General features: G+C 50.2%; 1 protein-coding gene across 10 annotated transcripts in view; it reads left to right on the forward strand.

Annotated features, from left to right (window-relative positions):
• Window positions 1–27,164, forward strand: part of KATNIP (katanin interacting protein) — a 173,866-nt gene that overhangs the window by 99,065 nt on the left and 47,637 nt on the right. For 8 of the 10 annotated variants that reach the window (XM_031433005.2, XM_031433006.2, XM_031433010.2 and 5 more), the window contains 6 exons: window positions 7,430–7,602; window positions 8,604–8,663; window positions 10,095–10,201; window positions 12,104–12,293; window positions 16,022–16,237; window positions 20,743–20,880. In XM_031433005.2, coding sequence (XP_031288865.2) covers window positions 7,430–7,602; window positions 8,604–8,663; window positions 10,095–10,201; window positions 12,104–12,293; window positions 16,022–16,237; window positions 20,743–20,880 — 884 coding nt within the window. The remainder of the gene's footprint in view (window positions 1–7,429; window positions 7,603–8,603; window positions 8,664–10,094; window positions 10,202–12,103; window positions 12,294–16,021; window positions 16,238–20,742; window positions 20,881–27,164) is intronic. The other 2 variants (XM_010990905.3, XM_064478542.1) reach the window with 2 other exon arrangements.

Consider the following 27,164-nt stretch of genomic DNA (forward strand, 5'->3'; position numbering starts at 1 on the left):
TTAGCATTTCTGTCAAGAAAACCTGCAGCAGAAAGACCATTCTGCCGAAGTCCAGTTTCATAACATATTAGTCAGTGTTCATTATTAATAGCAAGTGACAGAAATCCAAATTGGCTGAAGCAACAAAGGAAAACGTATTGCTCACAGACCTGAAAAGTCAAGGACTATAGATTTGGCTTCAGGCATGGTGGGATCCAGGTGCTCAGATGATGCAATCACAAGCAAGCTGTTTCTTCGTCATTTAACTCTACTTTCCTCTAGTCCAGCAGGTCTCAAACTTGAACATGCATCTAAGTTATTTGCAAAGAAAATTCAAACATTGTTGGCCCCCCAGCTGCAGTTTCTAATTCACTGCTTCAGGGTAGAGCCTAAATGTTTTAATTCCTAATAAGTTCCCAGGTGATACTGCTGTTACTGCTCCAGGGACCACACTTTGAGAACCACATCTGTAGTCTCACACATGACCCAGAGATGGTCTCTGGTGGCCCCAAGCTCCCTTATACCGACTTAACAAGCCCAGGGGAAAGAATCTGCTTCTCTCCTAATAGTTCTGGCAGAGTCCAAGCACCAGGTCTCCCCTCAACCGATCTCCAGCCTCTGCAGTCAGGGAGAGGCACCTGTGCTCCTGGGCCCAGGGAGGGCCAGGAGTGGGGTCAGAGCCAGATCCATCCAAACCATGTGGACTGTGAAGCGTGGAGAAGAGTTGGATCCCTGAAGGAAAACCTGGATGCCATGACGGTCAAGGTCGCTGGGAAGGCAAAAGCAGCCACTACTCATTTCATATAAAAATTTTGCTACGAATTCCTCAGAGGCTGAGTGTGAAGCAAAGGACTGTAATATGCAAGAGAAAAGAGTAGAAGTCATTTAGTCAGGGATGGGGAGAAGGGGGCTGACTCCCTTCCTTGAAAATCATTAAAAATCATGTGCATTCCTGGGCTCAGGAAGAGGCAGCAGCAGCAGGCTGAGTGTTAAGGATTACAGACAGCACCTGGCCATGGAGAGGCCCCCAGACAAGCTGTAGAGATGAGAAGAGCACAGGCCTTGACAAGCCAAGTGTATCAGCTATCTCTTGCTGCCTAATAATCCACCCCATGCTGTGGTGGCTTAAAGCAACAATGCTTTTATTATTGCTGTGGGTGGACTGGCTGGTTCCACAGTGAGCTCAAGGGTGCCTGGGTGGGTGGTCTCACACGGCCTCACTCAGTGTCTGGCGGGCCTGTTGTCCTGAGGACCTTGGCTGGGACAACTCATCTCTGTTCCACGTGGTCTCATTGTCCACCGCCTGGTGGTCTCCAGGCAGCAAGAGAGGACACGCCTCAGCGTGTAAGTGCTTTCTTAAGGCTCTGCTTGGTCATGACCGCTAAGGATCTTTTGGCCAAAGAAAGTCATTAGGCCAAGCCCCGCCAGAGAAATAGACTCCGTCTACCTCTTGATGGTTGATGCTGCGGCGTCACAGTGCGACATGACACCTTGCAAGCGGGAGGGATCTGTGGACATTTGTCACGGTCTCCTACACCGTGGGAAGCATGTAGCCTGATGAGGCTGAGCCAGGTTGAAGTGTATGAAGGCATAGGAGGACTCACTCAGGTGTTGGCTGCTGGCCCCATGTGCAGCCCCCTTCCCACCTCCCGGGTGGATTTTAGATGCAAGTAAGGGCAGCTCAAGACAAGAGAGGGCTAAGTCAGCTATTTCCCTGGACTTTTCGCCGCACAAGATCATGCAGTTTCCAGGCTGACAGTGATGACCAGGAGCGGGGCGGGCACTGTGGAAACTGGAGGGCTTATGCCCCGTCTGCAGGGGGCGCTGCTCCCCAGCTCATGATTGCTTCCTGGGAATGCCAGCAGAGGGCTGCCAGATCCTATGATTTTTTGAGAAACGCTGGGAATCCCAATTTTCAGGTGGATTTCTGGGGGTTTGTTTTTGTTTTGTTTTGTTTTAATTTAAAGCTTGGCATCTGTCTCCAATTTTAAAAAAAAATAGTAAAAGTCACACAACACAGTCTGCAGGCTGGCTTGAGCCTGCATGTTGCTGGCCTGTGTTCTCTAAGCTAGACCCTTGTGAGTCTCAGATTTAATGTTTGCCATTTCAGTGGATTCCCGGGTGAACTCAGAGGCCTCTGGCACGTGGGAAGGGGTCGTTTTGCTAAGGCTTTGAATTTGAGCTTCTCGAGTCACAGCTGGCAGGTGGGACAAGCCAGCCGCCTGGCTGGTGAGCCAACCGACAGCCCCGTGTCATCATATCTTCTTTGCGACATGTGCTGTATTCATGGTAAATTTCCTGAATTGATGTGCTCTTTCGTTTTTCTGTAAGAAAGCCAAGGTCTGGTGAAACAAAGAGAAAGTGAAGTTAACAGAAGAGGGGTGGTTTTCCACCAGAAAAGAACAGTTTGGGATACATTAAAATGTACCATTTGGCTTTTACTGGTGGCACCGATTCATTGTGTGAATAAATCCACAGTTCTCCAGATCTGTGATAAGAGTAAATCCACCCTCACGTGGTGCTCAGGCTGGTGCAGAAACGGCTCACCCAAGCGAGCCTGGAGAACTTCAAAAAGAGTTAAAAGGCGGCAACCTCGCGTGCCGTGGAGGAAACACACAGAAAATACAGCCAGGCGGCAGAGATGTGATTCAAGAGGACACAGGCACCATGTTCAGGCGTTTCTGGGAAACCATGGGTGGGGACGTCTCAGGCAGTAGGGCTGCGGTGCTGGCCTTCACTCGGAGAAAGGCTGATTTAATTTTTCAAAGCAACGTTTTAGCATAATCTGACTCAAAGGGCACAAGCAGGACCCTGTGATCATGTTGATTTGTGACTATTCCCTCCCCAATAAAAGATGCTTGGGGCAGAAGGGTCTGTGCAGGCAGAACTGGCCCCCAATGGAAGAAAATGCTTCCTGGTTGTCCTTTTCCAAAAAGAGATGAGCGTAGGGTTGTAGCAGCCAAGGACAGAGAGTTTCTTGGGTGCGCTGTTCCGTCCCAGCCCCAGCCCACTGAGGTGTGAGAGGAAAGGTCTCTCGCCCACATGGTGGCAGTAAAAAGGCAGGGGTCACCACGCAGCAGCTCTTTTTTGACTTTGTAAGCGCTCTATGCAGGAAATGCAGAAGGAGCATATGAATCTTAGGTTCTGCGTGTTCTGCGGCTGCCCGAGCCTTGCACCAGTGCTGGGGTTTGTACCCCCAGTGTCAGAGTGCTAGCGCGTGTGTTTAGTTTTACACTAGATCTTAGTCCCTTTATTTATAGGGTCTGCTCTAGGATCTGAAAGGGCATTGAATTTCTCAGTTCTGCTTTATGACAGATGGTGGAGGAAATAATGTATTTTAATGATATGCACAGCTACCAAGACTGACAAGATTCAGGGTTGAAATCATTTTCCATCCATTCATTTGACAAAGATTGCAGTCCTGGGAACCCTAAGTAAACGAGGTGGGCGTGGCCTCCTGAAGCCGCCTGAGGCCTATAGGTCTTACGTGGCCTCGAGGCCCCTTGAGAACCGAGAAGAGACATCTCGGCCCTTGCTGCCCTGCCAAGCTTCACCTCGCTCCCCGAGTCCAGGCCCCCTGCCCTTCCTCACTGTGCCAAGCTCCACCTACCTCAGGGCCTTGGCACCTGCTGCTCCCTTGGCCTGGAAGAGCCTCCCCATATGGGTTTTCACAAGGCTCACCGCCTTCAGGTCTCCACTCAGATGTCACCTTCCCTAACCGAGCATCTGAAATAGTGTCCTTCATCTCCTGTCATCTCCAGACTGTACCCTGCTTGGTTTTTCTCCCTAGTCCCTGTCACCCGCCACCGTCCTGTCCTGTGTGCACCTGACTGATCCGTGCCTGTCTCTGCCCTGGACTGTGAGGTCTGTGAGGACACAGTGTGCCTGTTCCAGCCACCTCTGTACCCCCACACCCAGACCAGCATCTCACATCATAGCGCAGTGAGAGTCGCAGTCACGAGCCTGGGTAATTAACACCGTTGCCTGGCAGGAGCCCCTGTGTTTCAGCTACCCTTGGGGTGAAGCTGTGCTGGTACTTCGGGATTCCTCAGTTCCAGCTCCAGGGGAGCTCAAGACCTCCTCTTTCCATCCATGCCCTTTTCCTGTCCGCCCAGCTGCTGCAGGGACCTGAGTGAGGAAGATTTCAGTGGCCTCACCACCCCTTGACCCACTGTGTTGCCATAACAATGAGGATCCCCACCTCCATCAGCTTGTGAAACCAGCTCTTTCAACTCTCACCTTCTCACTTGCAGAGCCAGGCCTCTTAGCTGATGAGAAAAGGAAAAAACAAGGAGAGTTAAAGCAGCCTTGACTGGGGAGAACAGAAACCCCCCGGGGCACGTTGCCGGCAGGGCCTTACTCTCCTGTCCCCAGGAGCAGCGCTGGAGCAGCGGCAAGAGTCCATCACAGTCAGGGAATGACCCACTGCTGTGATCGCCCAGGCTGGGCAGCCATCCGAAGGCACACAAGGGTTCCTCTGGGTGCCCTTGACTTTCCTGGGGGAACAGCTTAGGCTTGCTGTGGCCTGTATTAGACCAGCCCTTGGGTTCTGTTGGCCTCCGCATTTCTTAAAAACTGGAATACTTTATGAACAAATAAAATTCAGGGGGATTTCATATAAATTTCAGGTTCTAGCTTTTCTCTGAACACAAAAATTGGCAGCACTGGGAGCATAACCCTCTCTGACAGGCATTGGCTAGAGCTGGGCAGGGGCTCCGCCCCCTACATTTAGTCTCAGGCACTCGGAGTGCCTGTCCCGGGCTCTGGCCATTCACATTCAAAGCCCCTCTCCTGGATGTCTGGCAGAAATTGGAGTCCCCTCATTTTAGCTTAGCTTTTCCATAAAAACCCACAGCCCCCATCAACCCAGTGCCTGGCTATACTGGACGCCAGCCAGTTGAGCTGCCCTGTGTTTCCCTCCCTCTCTTTCCAAAGGCATTCTTGGTGTTGCTATTTGAACTCTCATTCAGATGCCGATTCTTTGTTTTTATTTTCTTTTTAAATTTTTTTTTTAATTGGAGTTACTGGGGATTGAACCAAGGACCTCGTGTGTGCTAAGCATGCGCTCTACCACTGAGCTATCCACCACCTGCCTGATGCCAGTTCTAACAGAACGTAGCAGGAGGGTAAAGGGCTCCAACTGAATATCTAACAATCAACAGTGACTGTTCACTGAGGTCATGAGGACAGGAGGTTGTTGGTTTTCAACAAGCCTTTGCACCAGACCAGATATATGTATTACCCTCAAGAGGGCATACCTGTCAATTCACAGCTAGTTTGTTATAGGCCAATGTTATTGTCAATCTTTGACACTATTGTTAAAGGATGCAATCCAGTTGCCTATGTCGAATTCACACCTCCAGTCCAGACCTCCCTCCCAAACGCCCCACTTGTTTGTATATGTGCCAACTTGACAGCTCCACCCTGATGCCAAATTCACATCTCTTGGATCCGAGCTGCCTCCATTCTTCACTTCCAAACCTGCTCCTAACAGCCCTCCCAGCTCAACTGAAAGCACCCCTGTCATCTGCTTCCTCAGGCCAAAACCCTGGAGTCACCCTGGACCCCTCTCTTTCCATACCAGCCACATCTACTCTGTTGGGAAATCCTGTTGGCTCTGTCTGCAACATACATGTGGAATCTGACCACAACCCATCTCCCTCCTCCCCTGCCCCACACCTCTCACCTCGGTAACTGCAGGAGCCCCTGATTGGCCTCTCTGCTTCCCCCCTCACCTCCCTTCATTCCCTTCTCCACTCAGCACCTAAGCCTCAAGTCGTCCCCTGCTCTAAAGCCTTCAGTGGCTCCCTATTTCACTCAGAGTAATGGCATTACAGTGTCCTCCAAGGCCCTGCATGGCCCTCCCCACCCCCTCTCAGACCTCTTCTTAGCCTAACCCCCATCAGCCCCAGCCCAAGGCCCCTTGCGGCTCCTGGAACACACCACAGGCCTCTCACCTTGTGCTGGTGCCTGGACCATACTTCCCCGCCGCCCCGCTTTCCCCATCTCTGTTACTCAGCTCTGCTTTTCTTGTTTTTCCATATTAGTTTATGCCATCTAACACCCTATACTACATTGTATTTCTCTGGCTGTTGCCACAAGGTTGGGACTCTTGATTTGTCTGCTCACTACTATGTCCCCAGTGCTGAGAACAGCGCCTGGCGGAGCGGCACTCACTAAATGTTTGCTGAAGGGATGAAATTTAGTAGGTAGAAGCCTCTTTACATATCCCAATAGAGCCATTTTGGGCAGTTCTATTTTTAAATGGAGTTTTTGTTTTTGTTTTTGTTTTTGTTTTTAACAGAGAAAGAATCCAAACATAAGTAATTCAGAGAATGTTATTGTCGCCCCTACATTTATTACTTGGCTTTGGCAGTTGTCAGTTGATGACCAATTTCATCTGCAACCCCACCCACTCCCCAGTGATTATGAAGCAAGTTCAAGTCATTGTGTTTATCTGTAGATATTTTAGACTGCTTTTTCTTTTATAGCTGCATAGTATTCCATTGGGTGGGCATCCCATAACTTATTTGTATTCAATGAGCCTTACTGGGTACTTTTTCATGTCACTTTCTACTTAATAAAATCAATTTTCCATTCATTAGAACTTCCAGAATCAACTACAGCTTTGCAATGCTTTTTTTTTTCTTTTTTCAGAAATTGAGTAATTTCTTGGTGATTCTCATTACCCATGCAAAATCACAACAAAATAAAACAAAAAGCATCCTTCTCCACAATATTCGGTATTATTCCCTTTAGGTACTTCGTTCTAGGGCTAATTTTTTACCTTTTTATTTCAATTTCAGACTTAAAGGCAAGTTGCAAGGATAGCACAAATGATACTCCCGTATGCCCTTCACCCAGGCTCACCAGTTGTTAACATTTTGTCCCAACTGCTTTATATTTGCTCTGTGTGTGTATTTCTAAGTCATTTGAGATTAAGTTGTAGACGTCATACCACTTTACCCTGAACTCTAAAGCACACACTTAGCATGTACAAGGTACTGGGTTCAGTCTCCTGCACCTCCATTAAAATAAAAAAACCTAATTAAGCCCCCCAAAAATAATTTTTAAAAGAACGAGGACATTCATTGTACATTAACACAGTGCACTTATGTATGAAATTCAGGATGTTTGACATTAATACAGTGCTGTTATCCAAGCTGTAGACTCTATTCGGATTTCTCCACTTGCTACAATAATGTTCTTTACAGTGTTGTTTTCCCAGCCCATATCCGGTCCAGAATCGCCATTGTTGTTCAGGAGCCATGTCTGCCCCATCTTTAATCTGAGCAATTCTCTGGGCTCTCTGTGTCTTTCTTGACCTTGACGTTTTTGGAGAGTACAGGCCAGTTGTTTTACAGAATGTTTCCCAATTTGAGTCTAATAGATTTTGAGCTGAGCTCCAAGAATGCAGTCTAAAGGAGCACCTCCTGTTTTCTGCCCCCAGGACCTGGAAGCCGCCGAGACAGACCCCTGTCAGCAACCCGAAAACCTGTGCACGAGGCTGAGGACCGAGAGGAAGATGCCTCAGCTGTGCTCAGAGCCATCCAGGTGGAGAACGAGGTCCTGCAGAGGGCAATCTTCAGCAGAAAGACCGAGGCCCCCACCAGCCCACGGCAGGTGCGTTCTCGGGCAGAGGGAAAGGATGGAGGAGGACTCGGGCTGCTCGGGAACCAGGCGGTATCTAAGTGGTGCTTGCAAAGAGTACGGGGTGAGGAGAGAGAGGAGAGAGAGACGTGGAAGCCTCCCTGACCTCAGACCAAGCAGCTCATTCCCTGCTCGATGCACAGCTGCTCACTGACCTATCAGAGTTCCCATTTCCCCCACTCCTTTCCATCTTTTGTTCCCTGAGTCTAAGTTGGATGCTAATATGCCTCCAGTCCTTGCTGATTTCCCCGCAAACCCTGAATACCTTAGACTTGAGTTGCAGGCTGGTAGATCAGAGAAAGAACAGCACAAACAGCCAGCACTGGCTCCTTTGGAAAGAACTTCCCAGAGCATGAGCCCTTCCAGCCTCCACAGTCCCCACCACTCCCTAATGTCCTGCCCCGGCCTCGCTTCCCCTGCTCAGGAAACCCCTCTGGCCCTGCAGGTATCTGAGTTGGCGCCCACTGCCCTCAGCTTTGAGCAACAAACAGGTGGATGGATGGTGGGCAGAGTGGGGGCCCTTGGGGAGCTGGAGACCTTGGACATCTGTCAGTGTCCACGTACTTTCTCAGGAGCACGTTCCCGGCTCACCTGTTGAAACCCATTTCCCTGCACTTGTCCCACTTGGTGCTCACAGTAGCCCTGAAACAGGCAGGGCTGGTTTCATCACCCCGCTTTCTAGATGTGGCTGATGGTACCCAGAGAATCAAGGCGGCTTTCCCACGGCATGTCTTTGGAAGTGGCTGAAGTCTGTCTGCCTGCAAGCCTAGGACCCCATCCGCACCCCCGGTCACCCCCCAGGCTCAGTTGTGGGCTCTTCTTTAGGGTCTTCTGTTGGGTGTTTCCCTGGAGCTCTGCCCTTTGCCCCTGACCTTTGTGTCTATGACTTCCAGACGGTATGCACCTCCGTCAGTGAAGAGTGTGCAATGAGTGGCTTTATTCTGACCTCAGATCATGTGATTCCATCATTCCAGGACACAGAAGGACCACTAGCAAAATCTTGGGCCAGCCTGCTGAAGGAGGAGACCCCTGAGGTCAGTGGAGGCTTGAGAGGACAGCCCCCGGCTGTCTCCAGAGGGCTTCCCCACACGGTCCTAGCAGGTCCTCCCCGTGCCCCCTGAGCACACTGTCATTCTGCCCACCTCACAGAGCAGGAGACCCAGGCTGGAGCAGGTCACCCAAGGATAGTGGTGGAAGCCAGAACTCATCCAGGCCTGCCAACTCCAATTCCGCATTACAGTTCTATCTCTTATCTACAAGATTACACAAAAACAGATCTTAGTATCCTAAATACATAAATTTATATCTCTATCTACCTAGGTCAATTAGGCCTCTCTCAGCAAAGACAGCCCCGTAAAATATGGACGTGACTTAATTAAACCCCCGGGACTGTCTTTGTTAGACTGCGCACAAGTCTGTGCTGTGTGCTCAGAATACAGAGGGGCCAAGTCAGACCAGGTTACCCCTGGCCCCAGGGAGCTCGCAGACAACATACAGGGAAAGCTGTGCATCAACTAAGTGGCTTTAGAGGGAGATGGCAATAAAAGGTGCTAATGGGCGAGAGAGTGATGGGGAGGTGGATGGTGGCTACTCCCCACAGGGTGGTCCAAGGAGGCCCCTCGGAGGGCATCCCATTTGAACGGAGCCCTTCTATTTAAAAAGGAGCAAGGCGGCAACAGGGAACAGCATTCCAGGTGGAAGGAACAGGGGGAACAGGGGGAAAGTGTTGAAATGGGAATGAGCCTGGCCTGCACCAGGAGACACATGGAGGAGAAAGTTGAGGCGGACGGGGTAGAGAGTGGGAAACTGGAGAGAACGCCCATGGGATAGAATGGGGGGCAGCGCAGCATCCCAGAGCACTGCAGTGGTCTGCTTTTCTTATTCCTCCTACTTTTTCTGCTAATTTCTGGTCATCTTAAACTGTCACCAGCCAGTATCTCTGACAAGTTTGCCACACTGCCCACTCTGTGGTCCAGGATTCCTAGATGACCTGACCCCTGACTCACAGAGCTTCCAATGACTGAAATTATTTGCAGAGAGAGAATAGAGCACATTTCTCGTTTAGGTGATCAAAGAAAAAGAAGGGGGAAAGTCTTGGAGGATTAAAAATAAAAGAGTCTAATGTTTCTGGAATTCTCAACGGACCCCACTCCTTTGTAGCAAACAGAACAGAGGTTCACTGGAGATGGGGAAAGGCTTTGATGAGAGAAGATTTTTTCAATAGCTCGTTGAAGCAGACTGTTTCCTGGGACCCCCCAGATCGTAGGAAACTGAGATCCCATCCTTGGGACAGGATTCTAGAACTCATCAGCCCAGACAGACACTGTCACTCTCACTCCTGTTCCCAGTTTCCCACAACGGGACCAATGGCCTGCGAAGTGTACCTTTGACCATAGCGCTGCTGTGACTTGCGCCAGGAGTGTCCCCCGGACATCTGTTTAATTAGTGTTTCCATCCTCCCTTAGCTGCCTCCCATCTCTGCAGCAATGAGCACGCAGGAGCTGTCCCAGGCAGCAGGGGGCGCCAGAGCCGTCAGTGAAGCCATCGACAGAATTGGCCTTTTGGGCAGCAGGTACTTATCAAGACAGCTTCAAAACAAAAACAAGCAACCCGTAGTCGTGCAGCCATGAGGATCTTATTAACTGGGGTTTTTCTTTGCACTTCCTGTGTTATTCTGGAGCATTTAAAACTACTCCGTTAGACTGCATCCCCTCTCCCTCTCCCTCCAGCCTGAGAGCCTAAAATGGACTTGATTTCTTTCAGACAAACGTCTCTTTGCTTGTTCAGTTCAGTTCAGCCTGTGTACAGTTTCAGTCTCCTCAAAGGTTTCCACTGAAGCAGCCCACGTGGCAGACAGTGACCCAAAGGAGTGTCCTTTGAACCTTCTTTTCTCTACTCAAAATTTCCAAATGCAGCATTCTGTTCCATTAACACATAGCATCAGTGATTGGCACTGTCAAGTTTATTATCAAAATAAAGGCTTTCCTTAAAATAATAATAATAATAAAGCCTTTCTTCTGGTCATCAGGCAAAAGATCTTCAGATAAATGGAACTAGAGATTATCATACTACGTGAAGTAAATCAGAGAAAGGTAAATATCATATGATACCACGTGTATGTGGAATCTAAAAAAAAAATGATACAAAGGAACTTATTTACAAAACAGAAAGAGACTCAGAAAACAAACTTATGGTTACCAAAGGAAAAAGGCAGGTAGGGATAAATTAGGAGTTTGGGATTAGCAGATACAAAATAGATAAACAAGGTCCTACTTGTAGCACAGGGAACTGTATTCAATATCTTGTTATAACCTATAATGAAAAAGAATACAAACAAGAATATCTATATATGTAGAACTGAATCACTATGCTGTACACCAGAAACTAACACAACGCTGTAAATCAACTAAATTTCAATAAGCTAGAAAGATGCACCAGGCCGAGCTGATAGTTTCAAGCTTGCGTTCATACACAGCCACTCTCCCCGGGCCACCGTGTGGAGCTGGGCGCATGGCATTCTGTGCAGTGCCTGTGCCTGGTTGAGGGGCAAGAGCAGCTGAAGTCCAGCCTGCACAGCGATCTCTAAGCCGAGGCCCTGCCCTGAGACTGCATCGGCCCCAAAAGGGGTGGGGGCTTTTTCTCTGCACGAAGGAGGAGTTTCCAGGCCAGGCTGTGTACTGCCCAGGTCTGTGTCCACCCAGAGGGAGTTTGCTTTTTATAATTTGTAGAAAAACTCGGAATAGGCTGAAGGCACTGCTAGCCATCCCTCCAGGAGTCTGCAGAGCCCAGATCGGAAACCATGCTGTGTACCATTGTGGCCATAAATAAGAACTTGAGGTTCCCTCTGCGGGTGAAAAGTCTGGGCCGTGAGGACACTTTACATCAGATACGGTCCTATTTATAAGCAGCACACACATCACCAGATGCTTCTTTCTTCATCATCAGGATTCTTTGTGTTTCAGGGTCTTGGGGGTACTCAGCCTTAAACAGCCCAAGTGGGGTGCGTTTGCAGACAACCCTCTGCTGGGTTTGGGCTGCCTGTGTCCTCAGAAACAAGAGGTGCAAAGCAAGTCTCCAGTCGAGGAGTTCACAAACTTTTTCAGTAAAGGATCAGAGAGCAAATACTAAAGTATTTTCACTTTTTGTCTGTTTGTCTGAACAACCCTTTAACAGTGTAAAAAGCATTCTCAGCTTGCAGGCCACTCAGAAACAGGCTACGGGCTGCATTTGACCTGCTGGCTGGACTGTGTGTGTGGACCCCTGCACTAGACTCTCACCAGTTATCAGTCAGCTGGAGGTTAAGGAGATCAGCTGGCAGCTGGCCCCAGGCAGTTTATCTTGCTTGCCCTTCTTTCCTCGCTCATTGTACAGTTATTTATAAAGGGAGAAAACCAGCCCAGGTGCGGGTGCGCCTTCGGAGTGTTTCAGGGATAGAAGTACTTTCTTCTCAAATTGTTTCTTCTCTCTGAAACAGAAAAGTAATCGCGGTCCCCTTGATGGGAGTGTTCCGGTTGTGTATCATTTGTTACGATCGGTTTGCTAAAACAAAATCACATTTCAGACAACAGCAGAAGCTTCTGAAAGTCCTCCAGGCCGTCGAAAGCGACTCTGCCCGTCTCAGCCGGGTTGTTTCACCCACTGAGGAGCAAGCACAGGACCCAGAGGTGAGAACCCTGACTTTGGGGCATTTCCAAAGGCACTGGTGTCTCTCCTGCAAGCTGAGAAGGGCCCCTCGGTACAACCATTTCCGTTAGAACTCAACTAATGGCAGTAAACTTAGCATCTTTCTGCCCAAGCCTCCACCCGCCTCCTCCCCAGCACACATTCATGTCATGGAGCACGAAGTTTCAGCAGACAGAAGCCTGTCCACACCAGCGGAAATATAAATAGCACGTGAGCCTATAGAAAAATAGCCAACGTCACTGACAAGCAAGAAATACAAATTAGAGCAACCTTAACATCCCGTTTGAAATCTGAGTTAACAAATTATTTTTGATGATAACCTCCAATCCTGGCAACGTTATAGTAAAACTGGCAGTCTTACCCTGCTGGCAGCAATATAAATGAGTGGAAGGACAGCTTTTGAAAAGCAGAAAGGCTGGTTTTAGGAAGAGCCTTCGAAATACTTGTCTTCCAGCTCAACAACCCCACTTCCTTACCCTAAAGAAATCGCTCAGCAGAAATAAAAATCTAGGTGCACAAAAATGTGTGTGGCAGAATTATTGAAAGTAGGAAAAAGTGAGAGGGAAAAAACCAGAAATAACATAAATGTCTCGCAATAGTGGAGTTAATCAGGAGGGTATGATATATCAGCACGATGCAGTCGGGTAAAAGGATGGAAATTTTCATTATGGAGATTATGCAGATGGAAAATGTTAAGGGTGTAAAGTTATCTGCAAAAGGTGATGTTAATCTTCATGCAGTTGGATCAGATGGCAGCGACTGGGCGAAGATGTGGCTGTGTGAGCGTGTTGGTGGAGCTGAGACGTAAATGGTGAAAGGACAGGGGGCATCCAGGTGGCAGGATAACCGGTGATGCTTCTCTCCCTTTTGCCAAAAGTGTGTGCGTCCAGCACATCCTCTCACCCCTCCCTTTACCCAAGCCTTTCTTATAACTCTCTGGTACCATGGTCACCCATCTTGTGATTGGCCAATGGAGACTTAACAGGAAGTCCTTCCAAAGCCACACATGAAGCTCATATGACAGCAGAAAGCACCCTGCTCCAGCCCAGACTGGAGTTCTGGCTTTTGAGTCTGGCACCATCATTTAGAGGTCGTGTGACCTTAGACAAGCCTCTTAAGCTGTCTGGTCCTGGGATTGTGTGGCTGTCAAACTGGGTAAATAATCCACCGCTCACGGGCCACTGTCAGGCTGGAATAGAAAAGGTCTGTGAGGGTGGGTGGCTCAGTGCCTGGCACGAGGCAAGGAGGAACCAGGAAATATCAGTTGAAAGATTGCCATCTAGAAAAAATCTAGGGAAAGCAAAGCTTTGTTCCTTCCTGTATGGAATAGTTGCTTTCTTAGCTCTGAAGGTCCTAAGTGTGGTGAAGCCTCAGCCATATTAAAAAGAGCCTGAATTGATCAAGTCTCCTTATCATACAGGAGACAGAAAACCCAAGGCAAACTGACTTACGCTACAAAGAGAATAAGAATGACACATTTCTTTGTAATGAATGCCACATCTGGGATCAGGTGGGGCTTGATCCAGCAGCTGACAGTGGCTCCACAGTGTCAGCTGCACCCTTGAGCCCCATCCCCACCTCAGTGCCCAGTCCCAGCTCTGCTCTCTCCCTGTGATCCTGCAATAGCTTGAGTGACTTCCACCTCTCGCCCTCATCCCTGCAGACCCCACAGCCAGGAGACAAGAGCAGCTTCTCCACATGTAGATCCGAAATTGGGTCACATGCCCACCACTGAGCCACTCCCTCTAGGTGGCCCAGGGGACAAGACATGCTGATTCATGGGACCAGTTTGGCTCCCCCTTGGGATGGGAAAGGGTGCCCCCCTTCACAGCTGAGAAGGGAGAAGGGGAGACTTCCCCAAAGGAGAAGCAGGTGGTCTTGGTGGGGAGGGTGGCAATGAAGCCTGTGTTGGCCTCAGACCCCTCAAGGGATCTTAAATCAAGCAGGAGTAGTCATCTTATTGCAACACTGACAAGTTGTGACACTTCCTTAGTTAATAGACCCTTCAGCTTCTTCATTTAGAAACCCCGCTGCAGGAATTTGCACACTTTTGACGGTACTGGGCGTGAGATCCAGCAGCCCCTCCGCGAGGCAGCTCGGCTCCCATCTGGCCCTCTTCCCCACCGCCAGCCGCCGCGGTGAACAGCACTGAGCCTTCCCGCCTCCCACACCGCTCACCTGGCAGCCGATCGCGCCTCACAGGCTCAAGCTCATTAACCTCCCAATCCCTTCTGCTTGAGCCGGGCTGGTTGAGTTTTATCACCATCCTGCAAGCCTGGGACTCAGGCCCAGGGCAACAGAGGGCTTGGCCCAGGCCCCACGCGACCCTGTGATGAAGAAGGAGGAAGGCGTGGGGTCTGCTAATAAAAACAGGCCCTGTGTTCCTCCTGGGAGCTGCGAGCTGACCTCCCTCCCTCCCTCCCTGTCCCCATCCCATCGCGTGGCAATCAAGGCTCAGCCAAACACACGCTGAGAACACTAGCACGTCTTGCTGGCTATTAATTAAAAAAAATAAGTAGGGAACAGTTGCTGTTCATTTGCTCAGCTTCCTGCTCAAAGAACCATCTCAGATTACGATGCTAATTAAGAGAGGGCATGAGCGTGTGGAGAATGCACCATTTCATGAGTGGCTGATCCGTGGCGACCAGCACTGCCATCGGAGGCTGAAGGGGGCCTCGGGAAGCCATTCCACGGTGTGGCCGTTTATTGATGGCGTTCACACACTCTCAGACCAGACAGCCTCCCCACTAAGGAGGCGGGCATTAAAATCAATGGAGGAGAGACATGGGAGGAAACGGACACTTACAGAGGGCACACGGGCCAGGGCTGGTGACCGGGCTTCTCCCGGGGGCGGATCTCACTTAATCAAACAGGATTGTCGGATAGATGGTGTCCTGTCCTGTTCCCCAGCCAGGACGAGGGACGTCCAGTGACTTGTCCAGGGTCCCGTGTTGTCGACTGTATTAGGTAGGCCGTCTGTTAGGCTGCCACAAGTGAGTGCCAATCTGGTGGCTTAAACCAGAGCCTGATTTTCTCACAATTCTGGAAGCTAATCCAAGATCAGCTGTTGGCAGGCTGGGCTTCTCCCAAGCCCTCTCCTTGGCTTGCAGATGGTCGCCTTCTCACCGTGCCCTCGTGTGGCCTTTTCTGCGTGCCTGCCCACCCCTGAGGTCTCTCTGGGTGTCCAGATTTCCTCTTCCTGTAAGGACATGAGTCAGAATGAATTAGGGCCCACCCTAACAGCCTCATTTTAACTTAATTACCTCTTTAAAGGCCTTATCTCCAGAAACAGTCACATTCTGAGCTACTCGGGTTTGGGCTTCGGTATCTCAATTTTGGGGGGCAGGGGACACGTCAGCTGCCCGATTCAGCAGCAGTTGTGACCTGCCTACAGGACGTGAGCACTTCATAGTGGCAGAGAGAAATGCGTGTTCAGGCAGAGCCTGGTGCCTTTTAAACATTTTTTGTTATCTGCAGACTCTTTTAGAACATACTAATTGCCAGGGTTCGCAGTAACTACATCTTAAATGCTTTCCAAATATGAGCTCATTCAGTCTCCACGATAACCACCCGTGATGGGCGCTGTTCTCACGGTCACTGTACAGAGTGGGAAACTGAGGCACCAAGAGGCTGAAGAACTTGTTTAGTGGTAGAGCCGGACCCCACCTGTCGTGTTTCATCCTTTGGCATTCCTTTCCTCCTTGTTCAGGACGAATCGAGAACGAAGGAAGAAGAGATCAAAGATGCCATCTACGTGACCATGGAAATCCTGTCCAACTGGGGCAGCGCGTCGTGGGTGGGTCTCACGGAAGTTGAGTTCTTCGACCTGAACCACACAAAACTTTACGTGTCGCCTCATGACGTGGATATCCGGAGCGCGGACACGCACGGGGACCTGGGCCACCTGGTCAATAGGAACTTAGCTGTAAGTGGAGGCGGCCTTCAGTGAGTCTTGGCCTTGTATTTTGATGCGTTTCTCGGCCCACGATAAGCCCAGGGGAGGGGAAGGATGATGCAATCAGTCGTGCCCAGTCATTCATTTGGGCAAATGAACAGGTAGAGGCTTCCAGACTGTCCGTCCCCTGGCCCTGAGCTCTCTCCCAGGTCCCTGCTCTGTGGGGGTTTCTTTGGGGGTCAGGGGGGCAAAGAAAAACCAATCCACCCCCTTTATCTAACTTGCAGTTTGCCACTGTCACTACCAAACATGGGACCTCTTGGGGAGGGGGTGGTCATTGAGAGCAACGCCCTTATTTTGTAGCAGAAGAAAACGAAGGCTTGGAAAAGGGCACTGACTTGGCCAAGGGCACACAGCTGGAAGGTGGTGGGGCCAAGTGCACACACCTAGCAGCCTGGCCTGGGGCCCATGCACCCCTCGGGGTCCTGCTTCCCTGGGGAACATGGAGGACACACCCAACAAATGTGGAACATTGCTTTCTTTTAAATATCTGACAATTTAAAAAAGAAAAGCCCTCGTATTTTCTCTTCCTGCCACTTGCAAGTTGGACACAGGAGACGATGAGCCGGGCTGAGACAGATGGCCCAGCAGTGACATCTTTACATCCAGCATCGGTCACCATGACCTCTGGGCGGGGCCTGAGAAACCCGGAACAGAGGTTGCCTCTGGGCCTCGGGACTGGCTGGGCCGGGGACCAGGCCGTAAGAAGACTTTCCCTTGGATGCTTTCGGGCAGCTTTTAAATTTCCTGCCATGTAGATGTATTTTCTATTCCAAAAAACAAATTACTAATTTTTTTTTAAATATTGAAAATGAAAACACTTGCGCCTATTCAGTTGTTGCCTCATGCCAGGCACGGTGCTGTGTCCGATGTACGTTACCATCTTATTTAAACAGAACAGTGCACAGGCCCGGGAAGCAGAAAGGCTGGGCTCAGAGCTTAACCACTTACAGGTCCGTGCCTGTGGGCACCTCCCCTAACATCTACTTTGGTTCCCTGGTCTGTGAAGTGGGGACAATAACAGCGCTGACCTTGACACAATGTAGTAAGGACCACACGTAAATATAAAGCGCTAGCGCCCTGCCTCACTCTTCGAAAGCGCCCCCGAACGTCAGCTATGACTGTTTCCATTGTTACCACTAGTAGTGGTGGTAATACTGCTATGACGTAAATATTCCCATTGAAAGAAAAATAAGCAAGACAGGGGGCTTCGAAACCCCTGGTTTAGTGACCCAGGTTCTGGTCTTGACTCTTTGTCGCCTTGGGCAACTCACCTGCCTTCTCTGAGAGTCAGTTTTTCTGCCCCCGGTAGAATCAGGGTGGAGGGCCTGGATAATCCATATGATTCTTATTTTGCCAGCCAAAGAAACGGAGTCTGGCTCGCTTTAGCAAGTTTTTGAACAGAAGTTTGTTGCAAGTCTTTCGAGTAGCTGGCGTTTTCATTGCTGCCCAGGCCAGAAGAGGACAGGACCCACAGTCATGTTGGGGTTTTAGGTAGCGTCCTAGGATGCACGAACACCCAGGGGTTGGTCTTTGGGGGTGGGGTGGAAGTGCAGTGTCTGTCAGGTGATTGGCTGGTTAGTTGGTTTGTCATCTTGTCACTCTGCTGAGATATCCAGTCCCAGGAGAGGAAGGCTGATGGACCACCTTGCCTAGGAGGGCTCGGCACCTTGGTGCCAGTTCCACCGAGGCGCCCCAGCGGGGCGGGGAGGGAATTTTTCCCGAAGAAATATGTGGTTGTTATTGAAAGAAAAGCAGGTCAGATGCCATATAGCCAGGAAATGCTGCTTGTCCTGGGGTCGGACTGGGTGGTGTCTGAGCCTTCTTAAAGTTCAGTAGCTACATGACCTTGAAAGAAACAAGTCTGGTAGGTCACGGCCACTCGGCTGCTCTGGCCTTGCGTCCCCTGCTCTCCTTCCTGCTTTGAGGCTGTAGGCTCCGGTGCGTGCTGCTGGGGCTTGGACCAGCCCTCGCTATCCCTCCCCCATCCCCTTTGTGGCCTTTTGGAAGTCTGCTGTACAGAACAGAGCATACCAGGAGCGATAAAAAGCGTCGTTGGATTTGATGGGGACCCATTCTGATGATGACTCTCCCTTTTCCTCTGTTTAGCAGAGGCTGATGAGCTTTGCCATGTGATAGCTGCGAGGACATTGGCCCAGGGTTTTGGTGGGTTTGGGTCTTTTTTTTAATTTGGGGCCCTGAGGTTGGGACATGAGGCAGCTGGCTCACCCTGGGTGAACATATGGAAAAATTGGAACCCTCCTACCTTGCTGGTGGGAATGTAAAAGTAAAACGCCCTCAGAAGGTTCAGTTGCTAACGAGGCCTAGAGTTACCTGCAGGTTGTTGCTCTCTGACTCTGAGCACCAAAATTCCCACTTAGCCGTCTGGTTAGCCTTCCTGCTGGCAGAAATGTGTTGGGAAATCAATTACAGTCCCCATGGCTGCGTCTAAGGGTCAGCCTTCATTCTCTACCTTTGTTCAGCAGCCAAGGCGACCCCTGCAAGGCCCCGACTTGGAGAAGGAATGAGACCCGGCCCCCACCCCCACCACCTCCCCGCTGGATTTGGAGATGTTCTGTCCTGACCCCTCGCAGCTGCCCAGAGCACTAGAAGTTCTTGCAGAGCTCGAGAAACTCGCCAGGATAAGTCAGAACCCCTTGAACTCATCTCTCCCCCCTTAACAAAGCAGCCGCCTCCCTCCTGAAAGGCACCGTTGTCACTGGGACAAGCCACCTTTGTCCTCCCCGCAGCTGGGGCCTGCGCCTCGTGTCTCCTGGGGGCCGGCAGAACCCCAGAGGCAGCAGTGTCCTCCTGCTCCGCTCTGTCAAGTAGCGGGCACGGTCCTGGGGACAGGAGCCCGGGGAGGCGTTCTCAGATACAGGGCGATGCTCCTTTTAGGTAGAAGGAGCAACTTCAGCCAGCATCAGAGATGCAGCTTGCTTATTGGTAGATGGGACTTGTTGTGACTGTTCAATGGGGACCCTAAACTCAAATGCTTGCAGGGGCCAGGCAGAAGCATAACCAGGGAGGTGATGTGGGTGAAAAACAGTAGGGAGTGGTGGGGACTGGGGCGTCGGAGAACACCCGCCCTGGCCACCGGAGCAGTGTACTCAGTTCCAGCCAACTACAATCAGGGACTCCATGTTGCCATGTCTTCTAAGTCTATAGATAAGCCAGAGACCCAGCTCTGAGGGGGAGGGGATATCTCCCATCTTTAAGTGTTGGTAACGAATTTGCTGAGGTTTTTTTAAACAATACTTCATGAGCTATACAAAATAGCTCTGCCAGCCAGATCAGTTTCCAGTCTCTAGTTTCAGTGAGGGGACGGATATCAGGAGGTAAATTTCATTTCTCCATTCATTTCTTCATTCAACGATTTTCCAAAAAATTCAAAGATTTTTTTAGCATTTACTGTGTGCCAAGGAATGGTGCAGAATACTTAGGGTTCTTGAATGAATTAGGAGAACTCACAGCTGAGAGTGTGTGTGTGTGTGTATGTGTTGGTGGGGAGAGGGGGTGGAATGAAATGGACCTGAAAACAGGTATTCCTGGGACACTGAGTAAATGACAACCTCAGGCCTTGCAAGGAACTGTGGGCGTCTGGAGGAGGGAGTGACAAAGGGGGCGACAGCCCGTCTGAGCTGAATTTCCCAAGGTGAGAAGGAAGAGTGTTACACGAAGAGGCCTGGTCCATGCAAAGGCACGGAGGCCAAGCCAGCGTGGAGACGTTTGTGAGTTTTGTCCAGAGAGTAGAAGAGGTACCCACAGAGTGCAGGAGGGGAGATGACCGGAGCTGAGAGAAGTCCCCTGAGTTTGCTTTTTCCAATCTGCATCCAAAGCACTTGTAGTACGAAATTTTGTCGGTAAGGATGGAAAAGACAGCGAAGCTTCCCCGCTCTTCTGCCTCCTTGGCCTGGAGAGCAGCCTTGGCAGCCTCGCCGGCCGGCGGAAACCACACACCAGGGTCCTGTGGCTTGGAAACCCTGAAAGGGAACAGAATAAATCCCAAGGCTCGGTGCCCTGGCCCCATCCCAACAAATGCCTGAGCCAGTTTCTTTCTTTTCTATTTTTAATTTTTAAAAATTCTACAGGGTTTTACAAAGGAAAATCTAAGGTTCTTTTGGCCAGGTTAATCAAACAGAGCAAGTGGTGGCTCTTTTCCCGTCCTTCCCCTCCGGGCTCTCTCCCCACAAAGCCCATTACGTTGATTAAAAGAAAGCCCACTGCATTTTAAATTCCGTCTGGATGGCAGAGCAGAGGGGCCCACGTGGCAGCTTCATGCCAGGTGACAGGGTCAGTAGCCCGCTCCCAAGCACAGTCCAGATGGGGTGAGATCCGAGACCCCACCCTGGATGATGTAGAGAAGGTTCCTGGCTTCCCGCCCTCCTCTCTCCTGGTTTCCATAGTCACTGCCCGTTTATGCTGGGACGAGGCAGAAATGTGCTAACAATGCCCCTCTCTTGCTGGCATTTCAGAGCAAGCAAGATTCTTCCTTGTGGACGTGCCCCTTCCACCCTCCACTCCAGCTCTTTTTTGTCATCCGCAACACGAGACAGCTGCGTGACTTTGGTCTAACCAAGATCAAGGTTCGGAATTACTGGACGGCTGACGGCGTAAGTAACGGGCTGTGGTTCCTCACTGGGCGTTTGGCTGATGGAAGCACTTAGGGCTTTCCGATCGCCTGATCCCTGAAGTGGCAAAATGGGTACCAGGAGGCCCTGCTGCCCTTCCTCTTGTGGGTAGCAAGTTCCCGCTGGCGGATTTCACTTCACATTGTCAGAGCCACCAGGAGCTGAGCCTCCACTGAGGTTTGGGAAGTAAAATCAGGTCACCCTTTGGGGGAACTGGAGAAATATGAACCAAGGCTCAGTTTTACCAGATAAGGAAACAGACGCACAGAGAGGTTATATAACGTGGCTCAGGTCACACAGCCAGTGAGCATTAGAGTGAGAATTTGAGTCCCTGCAGTCGGACTCCAGGCCTGTTCGCTTAGCCAGTGCCCCTCAAACCATCATCTGCAATGACTCACCTGGAATCTTGATAAAATGAAGGTTCTAAGCCAGCAAGTCTAGGTCAGGGCCCAAGATTCTGGATGTCTGACCAGCTGCCAGGTATATCAGTGTTCCTGGTGTGCGGACCCAACTCTAAACAACCAGGCTCTTAACCTCTGTGTTCTTCTTTCTGTCCCTCTGATTTCAGGACCCTCCCTCCTCCTTCCTACCCTCACCTCTCTACCTGCAGACGGGCCCTCATCCTTGCCTTCTTCTCTGGACTGTTTTTCCTGTATTCACTTGCGTTTACTCCTTCACTCAACATTTATTATCGAGCACAGAGCAGGTCCCTTCGGATTTCCTGATCAATTCTGAGGACACCAAGGGAAAGACAGAGTCCATGCCTTGGAGGTACTCCTTGTCTGAAAGCTGGCAGACAAGTAAACGTAGCAGCATGATGCAGTGTGATGAAGCCCTTGATAGAGGTGAACCCAGAGTGCCAAGGGTTTCAAGCAGAAGGCCCGGGGACTCAGCAGGGAACTCAATGGATGAAGAGGGATGGGACCCTCCTCGGCCTAGGTTGGTTCCCCGTCTTATGATAAAAACAGGGGCTGAGAATTGTTCTAGTTTCCTTTCTAATCTGCCATAAGGAAAGTGACGATGATAAACAGGAACCGATCCTCAGCCTCAGTATTGGTAGAGAGACACTAGGACCTGGTGGGGAGTGTGGCAGACAGACAAGCATTTGGCCCAGGTAGAGGGAAGGCCATTTTTCAGCCTTAAGTAATGTTTGCTAGGTAGCAAGGCCTGCCAATGCTGCTAGATCTTCTGAATATTCACAGGGAGCCAGAATCTCATGAACCCCTGCACCCCTGCACTGGGACTGACAACTGCCTCCCCCATCGTACTGCGGGCCTCTTGGAAGCAGGGTTTGAGTCGTCCCCGCCACTGCTCTATTTGAAGTAGAAATACATGGTTGTTGAATGAGTGAGTTCATTCCCCAAGAGCCCATGAACAGTTGTCTCACCCTTTCTGAGATCCAGATGAGAGACAGAGTAGGAGAGGTTAGGGCATTTGCCCAAGGTCATGCCACAGGTTAGAGCATCGGCCAGGAGACTCTGTGCCTCCTCCCTCCTTCCTGTCCTCCTCCCGTCCTGAAGCTCTTCCTACTGATTCTCCCACCCACTTACTCACCCAGTCATCCAGCTACCGAATAAACATCTGCTAGGCTCTGGGGATCTGGAGGCTAACGTGGCAGACGCAGTCCCACCCGGCTCTGTTCACACACGATGCTGCCTCGGAGAAGTCACAAAAAGCTTTCTCTGATTTTTGAGGTGTTTTTTTTTTTTTTTAATACCTGAAGTTTAAATTTGAGAAAAAAAAAAATCCAAACCACCGAAATAATGAGGCAGTTCCTGCGGGCCTGTCCCCCTCCCCTGCTCCCCTGTTGCCAGCCCTGGTCCCTCGTGTGCTTAGAGGCCTTCCTCCAGGCTCCGATGCAGCCCCAGCTCCGTGTAGCCCCAGCGCACCCCCAGCATCTAGGGCCGGGTCCTCTCATTCTCCGGTCTGCACGGCACTTCTGGGCAGGCGGGCATCGGCATCTTCTGGAATAAGCAATCAAGCAGTGCTGGCTGCCCAAGCCCATGCCCTGCAGCTCGGCCCTGTCATTGACTATATAGCTCAGGCCAAGAAAAGCGGATTTTCTGTGCTGGATTACAAAGAAGATAAGCTTCATCCCTTTTGGCCGAGGCCCGCCTTTCTTCTTTAACCCGCACTCGCCCTTCCCTGTGTGCTGAGAATAGAAAAGAGAGGCACAGGACATCTGGGTGTCGAGGAGGGTGCCCTGGGGAGAGGAGAGCGCGGAGGGCCGCAGTCCCCCGCAGGGGCACCACTTCTGTAACGCACACCCATCTGTTGCCAGAATTTACTGGGGGCAGAAAGCGCAAACAAATGCAGCTGCAGGTTGGTTTGATTTAATATTCTCCAGAGAATGCTATGACTGTGTGTTTTAGAGAAGATAAAACAAGAGTTTATAGGAAATATTGCTCAGCCTGGTAGACACGGTTTGTTAAGACAGTGTTTTGTGTATGGGAATCCAAGGGAAAAAAGTTAAATGCGGGGAGATAATCCAACCCAGGCTTATTTAGAACATAAGAAAAGAAGGTTCTAGAAGAAGATGGGGCGGTTCTCTTTTATTGGAAAATATGCTGCCTGTTTAATCCTCAGGCTATCTTTGATGGGCTCCTTCCCCCTCACTGGGTGACGCGGTGAGTGTGAGCCGGCCCGGAGCAGAGGGACTCCGGGGCTGAGGAAGGGCACGGAGGCTAGAACCCAACCACGCAGGCGCACAGAGGCGGCATCAGATGTCGGTACTTGTCACAGCTGCGGTTTATGTGATGCTGCGTGTGTTTGGCAGGCGTCAGGCCCCCGGTGGGCGCTTAGTAAACATTTGATGCCTGAACAAATAACTGAACAAATGAATCATCTCAGTTAACCCCCCAGCAGTCCTGCAAGGGGGGTATTGCCAGTCCCCACCCTGTAGATGAAGAAGCCAGGGCTTAGAACAGAGAGATCCTCCCAGGCAGAGAGACTGCTTCTCTTGCCAGCTCTGCTTGGAAGTGGCTGCCTGGAGTGCGGGCTTGAGAAGGAGCTGGAACTTTCCTTCTGGTTCCTCCAGGAAAGGGTATGTGATTGATCAGTGATGTCTGTCTTGGGCTCAGGAGGAGGCTGTGATAATATGTTTGTCACGTTTTTTGATGTTTCCCCAGATTAAATGGCTTGACCAGCTAGTGAGGAGTAAGGGGCAGAGGTGGGAAGGGAACGTGGGGTTTTCCTGCGGATTTTCTTGACTCTGCTTCCCCGGCACGGAGATACCTGCTTGGAGAAAGGAGTCAATAGTCTCCCTTCTCTAGGCTGTAATAACCCATCCAAAAAGTGGGCTTTCAGCAGCTCCCCACGGTCCATCTGTCTTCCTTTATAATAAGCACATTAATCTGCTATGCGGTACCACCCTTCAGTAAAAACATAGACGCCATCACGGTTTTTACCCACAACATCACTGTTCAGGTGCCATCTCCAGCCTGGTCACAGCAGTAAATGAGGCAGGCCCCAGGGTATATTTTATGCATGGAAATGGTGCTCGTTAAGTTGTTTTTGAAGGAAGGAAGGAATGTTCGATTTCCCCAGTGGTATATTTCTGTGACTGGCCATGGTGATCTAGACCAGTACTGCCCAATGGAACTTCCTGTGATGGTAGTAACGTGCTCTGTCTGCCCCATCCAGTACAGTAGCCGCAAGCCACAGATGGTCATTGAGAACCTGAAATGTGGCTCCTGTAACTGAGAGACTGCGTTTTATAATTCATTTCATTTTAATAGTAACTTAATTAGCCACACATGGCTGGTGACTACATATCGGACCACAGAGGTCTTGGTGTTCAAGGAACCGTGGTGAACAAATAGACAAGGCCCTGTCCACACAGCCCTGTCCTTTCTCATGAAGGAGGGATGATAAATAAGGGCACAAATGAATAGTGTAGTTTCAGGTAATGCTAAGTGTTCTGAAGATGATGAAATGGAGCAATGGCAGAGAGGCATGGAGGAGGAGGAGGCCTTCCCTGACCTGAAAGTGAGAAGGAGCAGCCATATCAGTGGGAAAAGCATTCCCAGCAGGGGGCACAGCATGAGCAAAGGCCCTGAGGCAGGAATAACTAGTTTCCGCACAGGCTGAGCTGGTGAACAAAGGAGAGTTTAAGGGTGGATCCCAGGGGTAGGTGAGAACTGGGTCATGTGGGCCTTGCTGGTTTGGATCCTATTTTTTGAGAGAGGCAGAATAGGGGGGTGGTCAGAGGCAGCCCACCTCGGCCAAATCCTCGCTCCTCCTCTTCCTAGTCTTGTGACCTTGGACATGTTACTCTATGTCTCTAGGCCTCAGTTTCCTCATCTGTAAAATGGGATAATTATTGTTCTGTTAATACATATGAAGTGCTCAGAATGACTCCCAGCCTTTTTGAGCACTATATGAAGGTCAGCTCTTTGTATCATTATTGGAGGGTTTTGGGTGAGGGGGACACAATCTGATTGGGGAATTTAAAAGATCACTCTGGATGCTGTTTGGAGAAGGGGTCAGAAGGAAAGGAGAACCGCAAGAGGAGGCTCTTAGCATAGTCTAACTTGGTGGCTTGGATGAGGGTCGCAGGGCTTCTGGGATGCACTGTAGGTAGACTCATTTCATCCCAGGGCAGTATTTGCATTTTCAGAAAGGCCTTTTTTAGGGGGGAATTTTTCAAATAAATGCAAAAGTGAAGAGATTGGTTCAATAAGGACTTCATACCCTTCACCAGCTTCAATAATCATCAACATTCTGCCATTTTTGCTTCATCTGTCCCCCTAACATATAAAGATAAATTGTAGCAATCATGTCATTTCACTCATAGATTTCCCAGTATGCGTCTCTAACAGAGAAGGAGTTGGTTTGTGTTTATATCACCCCCAATGCCATGATCATACCCGACAGTGATTAATTATTACACTCTAATACCCAGTCTGCAGTCAGATCCCTAATTGCCCCAGGATTTTTTTTTTTTAATAGTTGATTTGTTTGGATCAGGACACAAACCAAGGCCAAACATGGCTATGGCTTTGAAGTCAAAGGTGTGACCTTCATTTAGGCAGCTGAGTCACTGTGGCCTGATGGCTCTGCCCCATGGTGGGGTCTGGGAACCCTCGGGCCTAGGGAGCGTGATGGCATCTTAGCAGGGTGGCTGGTGAGAAGGGCACTGACCCAGGTGCACAAGAGGCTTCCTCAGGGGTTGGCCTCAGCCTTGGTCTAGGTCATTGTCAGTTGCTAAAGGGTGCTGTCTGGCGGATGGGCCGTGGCATCTGAAATTTGTGGGCAGTGCCTATGCTCAGGAAGATACAAGCATGGTCCCCTTGAGGATCCCAGGAAACTCAGGTTTGAAGCCGGCCCCCAGCCAGCAGAGAAAGGAGAAGTGAGCAGAGAATTCTGCCTTTGGAGAGGATGCCCAGTGAGGTGTTCAGGTTCCAACCAGAAGGTTGGAATTCAGAGCTAGACTGCTCCCAGTGGGAATGAGAACACAGATACAGAACCAGGGTAGAAGCTGAGGCCCATGTCCTGTGCTGTGCAGACCAGGGAACAGGCGGCAACTGGGGCTGGACAGATGTCTGAGCAGGGAGGACTTCTCACCTGTGTGCAGGTGCCAGCCCAGGACAGCAAGATAAATCCCAGACCCTCTAGGGGGTAGGACTCCCCATCTCCCGTCTTTTGCCAGCCTTGGCCAGTACTGATTTAGTAGCTGAATCTGTTGATTGAAGTCCTTAGTCCCAGGGCTAGTGTATCAGCCAGGATTCTCTTGGAAGCAAAGGATGGAAAACCCAATTAAATCCAGCTTAAGGAAAAAAGGGGTTCTTTTGGCCCATGTTACAGGAGAGTATTAGGTGACTGGCTTCAGGCATGGCAGGATCCAGGAGTTCACACTATGTCAGCAGGCATCTGCCTCCCTCCATTACGTATCTCTGCTCTCCTCTTGCTGGCATCATCCTCAGGTTCCAAGTGGTGGTCCCTGCTAACATCAGACTCACTCTTTATTTCATCTGTCCTTGTGGAAAGAGACTGTCCTCGTGAAAGTCCCAGATTGAGGGCCCACCATCCAGGCCCCTGCAGTGGGGCCCACGTTATCCACATGAAGTAAAGTTGATGAAAGGGTGGATTCCCAATGGAAAACTGAGGTACTGTCTCCAAAAGAAGGAAATATAGAACATGATACCCAAACTAGGTCCTTGTTCTTTTTCTCTAAAAGCACAGAAGTCACATGCTGTTGAATTTGTTCATCAGCTCCCAAATCTAAACCTTCCCCAAAGCTTAACATCTGAACTAAGCTCTGGTCC

Source organism: Camelus dromedarius, chromosome 24, assembly GCF_036321535.1.
Source record: "Camelus dromedarius isolate mCamDro1 chromosome 24, mCamDro1.pat, whole genome shotgun sequence".
NCBI classification, from domain to species: Eukaryota; Metazoa; Chordata; class Mammalia; order Artiodactyla; family Camelidae; genus Camelus; species Camelus dromedarius.